This window comes from Podarcis gaigeae (assembly GCF_964106915.1).
Source record: "Podarcis gaigeae genome assembly, chromosome: 3".
NCBI classification, from domain to species: Eukaryota; Metazoa; Chordata; class Lepidosauria; order Squamata; family Lacertidae; genus Podarcis; species Podarcis gaigeae.
Genome location: NC_139680.1, coordinates 57088820 through 57097546, shown reverse-complemented (window position 1 = coordinate 57097546; position 8727 = coordinate 57088820). Strand labels below are relative to the sequence as shown.

The following is an 8727-nucleotide window of genomic DNA, read 5'->3' as shown; positions in this document are numbered from 1 at the left end:
AGTACGTCTTATGGAGCGAAAAATACAATACTTAGAAGTCTTTTGTTTCCACTTTATCTGATGTAACTATGCCTGTTGCTTTTATACCCCATCCCCAATCTTCCTTTGATACTCTGGTCTCTCTGAATACCCCCCCCCCTTCTTTACCTCCTTCTTTGTTCCTCTATCTTTGTCAAAATTTAGATTGTATGCTTCTTGGGACCATCGTTTTTTTGCTTATGATATTCAGTAAAGTGCCATATATACTGAGGTTGCTACATAACTAAGAAAAATACTTGACACTAATTTGGATCACTGTATGATAGTTCCGCATGACCTCAGCGATGAAATTTGCCTTGAGAATTGTAATTTAGAGGTGTATCTTTTTTGTTAAAACCTACCAGAACTGGATTTCCCTGGAGGACTGAGCTCATTTGATTCGAAAATGCTCGCATGGAGAATTTGCAATTGGTTGATTAGGTTATCTGTATCTCCATATTAACCTGGGATTGTTTCAGTATGCTTGGCATCTGTACAGAGGCATGGATGTGTATCTGACTTCATGAATAATTACATCATCCTGTCTCCCTCACAATCATCTGCAGGGGCGTCTTAATCATTGTCTCTAGTGGTGCACAGCGCTGGGCTCCCAAGGGCTCTTTTGCTGTGAGCTCTGCGTGAGTTCAGGGCCAAGCGAGGCGCTGAGGTGGCCACCCGGCTCCTCCCTGCGCGCCTGGGATTGGCATTGGGCTGTCAAGGGGCCCGCTCAGTGGCTTCCTCATGCTGAGAGAGGCTTTGTCCTGCTTCCTCAGGCTTCCAGCAAGGCTCCAAGTCCCTGCCCTGCCCTGAAAGGAGGAGGAGAAGGACGAGACGTATGTGGCTGTGGGTGAGGGGGAGCCAAGAACTGCATCCCTTCCAGCCCCACGTCCCCTTTTGCTGCCTCCTGGGCAGCTCCTCTTGCCTGGGTGGGGATCACCGCCGATCGCTAACCCTGCTGCACCGCGCATGCCATCCCTATGGGCGCCGTGTGTGTGCCCCGCTCTGTGGGTGTTGCCGAGAGGCTTCCTCCGTCGCTGCACCTGCCCCCCATGTGCCGCTTGGCAAGAGAGAGTTTTAATAGTTGGGTATGTGGTGGCGCTGTGGGTTAAACCACAGAGCCTAGGACTTGCCGATCAGAAGTTTGGCGGTTCGAATCCCAGCGACGGGGTGAGCTCCTGTTGTTCGGTCTCAGCTTCTGCCAACCTAGCAGTTCGAAAGCATGTCAAAGTGCAAGTAGATAAATAGGTACCGCTCCGGCAGGAAGGTAAACGGTGTTTCTGTCTGCTGCTCTGGTTCGCCAGAAGCGGCTTTGTCATGCTGGCCACATGACCCGGAAGCTGTACGCCGGCTCCCTCGGCCAAAAAAGCAAGATGAGAGCCACAACCCCAGAGTCGGCCACAACTGGACCTAATGGTCAGGGTCCCTTTACCTTTACCTATGTGGTGGGGTATGATTTCTATTGAGTGCGGCTGATAAGGGTCCCCTGCTCTCCCCCCCACCATGAAATTTAAAGCGGGGGGAGCCGTTTCTATGATGTGGGCTGGATGAAGCATTGGTAGTTTGTGCGTCACCAGCCGTCTGTCTCCACCCTTCACCCCTTGCCTACCACTTTTATATTCGGTATTTCTGATCTTGCAACCCAGCCTTGCGATTTCATTTTGCAAAGGTCACCTTCCTGGGGCAGGTGATAATTAAAAGCAATATAAAGGTATAATTTATGCAGCAATGATAATCCTATGTAAATGCACCTGAGAGTAAGCCCCTTTGTATACAGAGTCAGATTTACTGCAGAGTAGTGCTCTGGGGGACGCAGGTGGCGCTGTGGGTTAAAGCCTCAGCGCCTAGGACTTGCCGATCGAAAGGTCGGCGGTTCGAATCCCTGCGGCGGGGTGCGCTCCCGCTGCTCGGTCCCAGCGCCTGCCAACCTAGCAGTTCGAAAGCACCTCCGGGTGCAAGTAGATAAATAGGGACCGCTTACCAGCGGGAAGGTAAACGGCGTTTCCGTGTGCGGCTCTGGCTCGCCAGATGAAGGCTTTGTCACGCTGCCCACGTGACCCGGAAGTGTCTCCGGACAGCGCTGGCCCCTGGCCTCTTGAGTGAGATGGGCGCACAACCCCAGAGTCTGTCAAGACTGGCCCGTATGGGCAGGGGTACCTTTACCTTTACCTAGTGCTGCAGGAAGGCATAGGATATGGGAGGGGATGTCTGTCTCTCTTCTCTCACTGCTACCTCCCCCCCCCCCCGACTTCCATTTTTATCTATTTATGCCAGCTGAAAGAAAGCTGGTGCAAAACATACCATTGTAAAGGGACAAAAAGGGGCATGTGGAAGTGGGAAGCGGGATTATTATTATTATTAATAATTGAATTTACATACCTCCCTATACCCCAAGGTCTTGGGGCGCTTCACTGAATAAAATCAAAATATAAAACCACAAAATACATCATCAAAATAAAGACAACAACCCCAATAACCCCCACTCCCCAAAACCACATTTTAAAAGGGCATAGGTTCATCACAACATTTAAAGTAAGACAATTAACAAAGCCACTAGTTGGAAAGACCATGATCTCTGAAATGTCTGCAGGAATATTTATTGGCAACCAAATTGGCTTGGTGCCTTTCTGATACAGTTAAGCTGCAAAGCTGCATCCTAACTGTTTACTGGTTCTTTGTTTATGTTTCTTGTTTTCTTTTCCCAAGCAGAGATAATGTGTAAGCGTGGTATCAGCTCCCTAAAAAAAGGTCAACAATTCTGGGGAACCTTTCCTAAAAAAGGTCGACAACTTTGTCACCCCCCCCCCCTTAAAAAAGGTCACCGGAGGGATCTTTGCACCACGGCACCGGATATGCTTATGATGGCCCTGATCATCTGTGTAGTATTTCAGAACTAGAGATAGATACCAGCCACTTTACCTGCCCACAGTTGAGATCCACTAGCATCTAAGCTCATGCATTGCACTGCTTACACAAACAGGCCATTCCAATTAGTTACCACAGCTGCCATAACTATGTCTAACATTGATAAACACTTGCTAAGTCCTATAAAAAGTGACATTTTCCAGTTGAAATAGGAGACCATAATAGAGATGGAGATTTTGTTCAGTCCATATTTTAACGTGAACTGGACTCATTATTAGCTGAGTTTCCAATCTGCATCGGATTTCTCACTTCTCCAATTTTTGTAGCGCAGTTTAGGTTCAAAAATCTGCACAAAAATGTGTATATTAAGGGAACGTACATGGAAAAGCATGGAGAAATGCATGATGTTTTAGGGAAAGAATGCATACAAAATAGTGCTTCATTTAAAAAAATAAATAAATCCACAGATATGGGTCAGCAGAACAGACCTATAATTGAACACATAGGAAGCTGACCTGGAATGGAAATAGGATGATCTGTCCATTGTTAGTAATATTGTTCTTCTTATTGGCATCCTGTGAATATAATAAAAGACTCTATGTCCATGTTCAAAGCACAGGCACTCCAGATGGTGCTATTCTGAGGTGCAGAATGATGAACTCTTTGGGTGACACCAGCTTCATGATAACAGGATTTTTTCTCCGCTCCCCAGGCATGCATTAATCAGCAGTGTTCCACCTTCTGTTATATCTTACTGCTTAATTAACAAATGCAGTGAGGAGAGCTGGCAGCCAGGGGCAATGACAATGTGACAGTCGACATTGGCATGTTTTTGCACTTTATTTCAAAAATTGTTAATGTTACTCATTATAGCTTCACACAGAAGTGACTACTTCTTCACCTATCTACCACTACAAATGTGAGCAGCATAAATCACATACTTAAAAAGAAGTATGGACGTGAGCAACTGTATAGTCAATTCGATGACCACTTAAGCTCCCATTTTAGAGAGAGAGGGCAGGAGAAGGCCAAATATTTGTTTTCATACTGAGTTCACTCAATGTCAGTAATGACCTGTCTTGTTATATGGTTCTGCAGAGCTGGTGGTTTTAGAGCAGGGGTCGGCAAGGCTTACTGGGCATGGGCTGGATCAGTCCTGTGGAGATCCTCTGTCCGGAAACCGGAAACCACTTCTGTGCATGCCTAGATGCCGAAAAAGCGGTGTTCAGTGTCTGGGCATGCACAGAAGCGATTTCCGGCACTGCGGACATGTGCAGACGTGATTTCCGGCAACTGGGCATGCACAGAAGCGATTTGTGGAGCCATGGAAGAGAGTTCCTGCACTGCAGCGCGCTGGTTTAGTGCAGCGGGCGGGGCCTTGCCGAGCGGGCAGGCAGCTCGGTTCAGGGGCTGCTCATGGGCCAGTTAAGCGACCCTCTTGGGCCGCTTCTGGCTCATGGGCCTTAGGTTGCTGACCTTTGTTTTAGAGGCTATGCTGACCTACCCGAGAGAGGCGCAAATGTTTTGCTAAAATTGAGAAAGAAAAAGATGTGAATATGGACAGCATTGGAGCAGATATATATTATACCGTTTTCAGTACTGTGATTTTTAAAAGAATGAATACTGTTTAATTTCTGATCAGGGCACATCCCATAACTTTTTGCTGAAATCTTTTATTTATTTATAAATAAAAATATTTTATTTATTTGTTTTTTCATCCCACTTTTGTTGCACTATAGAACATGAGTGCCCCTCGAGATGGCAATAATGCACTAACATTGAGGGAGCATCTCAGAACAACTAGTGAAGTAGAATGATGTGTGGGCAGTCTAGCATAAGTGTATCACCAATGCACCATGATTGCTTCAATGGTATTTTGCAGAACACACGCACAAACCAATCTGGGTAGAGAGGGCCCTTCGCCAAAGTTCCGATTTTGCTCTAGATGACAAATATACAGCTGCCCCTCACAATGTGGAACTAGAGTTAAGGTGTAGCATCTGCTTAGCTTTCTGTGAAACAAATGCTAAAACTGATTTTTCCAGTTTGTGGCAGCCTTACTTCAGGTTCCCACCACCATCCAAAGGTCACTTAAATCATATTTTGAATCACAGCAAGTGAGGGAAACAGTTTTTCTCCTGTGCTTGTTGTTTTTGTGAATACCGTGATACCTCGGGATACAAACACCTTGGGTTACAAACACTTCGGGTTACAGACTCCGCTAACCCAAAAGTAGTACCTTGGGTTAAGAACTTTGCCCCAGGATGAGAACAGAAATCTCACAGTGGCGGCAGCGGGAGGCCCCATTAGCGAAAGCGCCCCTCAGGTTAAGAATGGTTTCAGGTTAAGAACAGACCTCTGGTTACAAATTACCGGTAAGTTCGTAACCAGAGGTACCACTGTAATGTAAACTGTACTGTGCAAACACCCCCATTACACCAGACTGTGTACAGGAAGGATTGGACTCTTAGTTCATGCTAGAGTCGCCCACTTATGAACTGCACCTCTAGCTATTCCTTTAAAAGCAATTTGATCTGCAGGAATTAGCAGGTAGCGACATTAACCTCCATGCTGTCAAAAGCTTTGCCTGCTAATTGCTACAGATCAGGAGCCTGTTGGAGGCAGAGCTACAGGGCTGGTTTGAAAGTTGTCTTGTGCTGCTAGCAACTTCCCCCTGCACATCTCCCCAAACAGCTGGTTAGTTCACAATCTATCTTGAATAAGGATGCTTGTCACCCTTAAAGACCTTTGTCTGGAAGTATTCTTTTTCTAATTAATTCTCATGTATTCCACTCACGAATATACATGATTCAGTAAAGTGGCCTTAGTTTATTAGATAGCACATTTCTAAAGAACATCTTTTTCTCTGTTTACAAAGCAGATTGTGTGATAGGTGTTTAATTTTTAAAAAAAAAATGAAAGGGGAAAAAATCAACAGTGCAAAATGACATTATATTTACGTGGTCTGTCTTCTCTGTTCTTTATTCGCTCCGTGTTTCGTTTGTTTGTTTGTTTTCCTACAAATATGGTGTGTCAGTCACTAGAAGGTTTGAAATGCTGATTTAAGTTACACAGAGTTACAAAAAAAGAAGGATAGAACGGCACGCCTTGCATAATCATGGTTTAGACCAGAAACTATTGTGCTGTCCTGCGGATAGGAGCGCTGTATAGCTACGTGCTATTGCTTGTTCTTCAGAAAAAGAGTCTCTGGTGTGTTTAATGTGGCTTCTGCCTCCCCTACTTTACCCCCTTGGCTTTCAGAGCCCTGAAACTGTTCAGCGGGGAGTTTCTCACATGAGTCTGGGATGAAAACCAGGGAACCACCAGGTATCTGAGTTCTGATAAGAATCTGCAGCATCAAAGCTTAGATTCCCAACACCTCTTAACAGAGTTCCTCTTTCTCCAGACTCTTATGTAGCATATATAATTATGCACAAAGGGATACTGTATATTTTACTTAGATATCTCTTGCTTCATAAACAATAGATTGAAAAAATATTTTACAAAGGAAAAAGACTTTCCCCCCGCAGATGTCATTCAATATATTGCTATACCTTATACCATATTGATAATTATATACAAAACTTTTAAATTGCCTCTTAGAGATGCATGGAAGCATATAATATAACAGTTTGAAAGTATCCCATTTAAAGGGTTTTTCTTTTACTTAAAAAGAATCTTGGCTCATGTCAGTCTCTTGAATAAACTATGACTGCATGAAGAATATAATAGGAAATATTTGGAATGTCATTTAAGATTTAAGAGTAACTGGAAATATTGTCCCTTTGTGGATTAATTGGGGAGCACCAGCCTCAGAGAACTGGTGGAAATAGCAGCAGCAAAAGTCTTAAACAGTGGTGTAAAGGCGATTTAGTGTACAGTGCTGGTGGCTACTGGTTTCTGCTGTTTATCCTGTGCTCTTCTTTTCTTCAACTGTGTTTTACTTTTGTTGTCCCGTTCTCGGTTTTGCCTCCTAGATTCTCGGCCACTGTTTTCCTGCCTGTTTTCCTTGTTTTCTTCTGTCTTTTGGTTTTTTCTTCTTTCCTCTCTGCTTCTTCTTCCTACAGCAAAAAGCAACAAGACCGTTCACTTTTCTTCAGAGGTTGTTGTTATTCCCTCCCCCACCCTTTAACTCTGCATTTCTACAAATGTGAACAGTAACTGGAAGCACATACCACTTCAAACTCTTGTCTTAATCATGACACTGTTACTCCAATACACAAAATGCACCCATTTCTTTTTTAAGTATTTCACACTTCATAGACATTTTGGTAATCATTCTTGTAAAAAAATCCTTCTAGGATTGCTCCAATTGCTCTTCAATAGGAGTTGCAGCCGCCATATCAGTAAAAATAAATTAGACATAATAAATGGCAATGTGCTAGAATTCAATATAAGTAACATGGCTTTGCTGCATACATTTTAACCATTAGGAATGTTCTATAGCAATATATATTTTCCATAAAGTATTTGTATATATTCTGCTAGGAAGAAATATAAATCAGCTGGTGGCAACTGGATTTCAAAAGTGTGTGCCCATTTGTAGGTTTGAGACACCTGCATCTACAAATATATGGGGAAAGAAATATGTAAATGAAACTAAGTTGGATTTCAGTGTTGGAAGTATTATTTGTAATGCAACAATTAAGGATGGATAACGAACAATTTCTGTAGTTCTGAATGTCACAAATTGCATTGGTTTAGGTGAAGTAGCAATAAAAATCCACTAAGGGGCACCATTGAGCTTTCTGAACCCATCTTTTGCAGTCTGTTAAGAGAGAATAGGATTCTTTCCAATGCGAAAAGAGGATTCTTTCCATCCTCTTGTGCAGAAGTCTGGGGTTAAACAGGAAGGAGAGTGAAGAGCACTATTATCCTGGATGTATACATTATATATGTTCTTTTTCTTTCAACCACACTGTGAATCAATCTGGTTTACCACACTGAGAGGATACAGGAAGATATCACTCACACAGTCAGCTGTAGTATTCAGCTGCAGAAATGTCAATATAAAACAACTAACAGTGCAACCCTGTATTTGACTTTTCAGAAGTAGGTCCCATTGACTTCAATGGGAATTACTCCCAGTCCAATGTGCTGTGGTATTACGGCTTAACCCACAGAAAGAAACAAGAGTGAGAATTGTAATCAAAAACTGTGAACCAGAGATGCAGATTCTTATTAACAATTGCAAGAATGTGCTGAATGTTTGTATAAATGAAGTCTACTCTTTCACCTGCTGAACCTTGCACACTGAATTATGCATGGAATGCAAAGGCGGTAGGGGACCCAATAAAGTGAAATGTGTATAATTTAAAGCTCCATGAGCTTGTCCCACCTGGAATTACTAGCCTGCAATTCCACCATGGTAGGAGGACAATGTCAATAGTGCAAGGCTATGTGGGGAAAGCTTTGTTAAGGTGCACCCAGCTAGCAGTGCTTTTGTTGCCACTTTCCATAAATCAATTCAATATGGCTTAAAAAGGAAAGCATACAGATATATAACTCCAATTAACAATCCCCGATTGGGAAAATGCTCTGGAAGAGCCAGTGTCTCCAAAACCACTGATGCAATTCTTGTTTACTCCTGGGTCAACTTCAAGTCACCTATAGTCCATTAATGCAATGTTACGTAAATTCCTAGCTCCTTTCTCATTTCCAAGAAGCATGACCAATTTTTTGGAGAAGGGCCAACTTTCAAATACACTCAGACTGAACTCCACAGATGTCTGCCAAAAACATAATTTTAAGGACCCCTTCTCCCAAGGCTCCCATCCAGCACGAAAGTGATTGCATTTTCATTTGCCAGCCTTTTTTAAATTCATTCAAGGAACAGCACGATTCCCC

At 43.3% G+C, this 8727-nt stretch overlaps 1 protein-coding gene across 1 annotated transcript in view; it reads right to left on the bottom strand.

Moving 5' to 3' along the window:
- Positions 1 to 5689: 5689 nt before the first annotated feature.
- RSPO3 (R-spondin 3) overlaps positions 5690 to 8727 on the bottom strand; it is a 63334-nt gene continuing 60296 nt past the window's right edge. Inside the window, exon 5 of the mRNA XM_083731493.1 lies at positions 5690 to 6941. Coding sequence (XP_083587619.1) covers positions 6751 to 6941 — 191 coding nt within the window. The 3' untranslated portion in view covers positions 5690 to 6750. The remainder of the gene's footprint in view (positions 6942 to 8727) is intronic.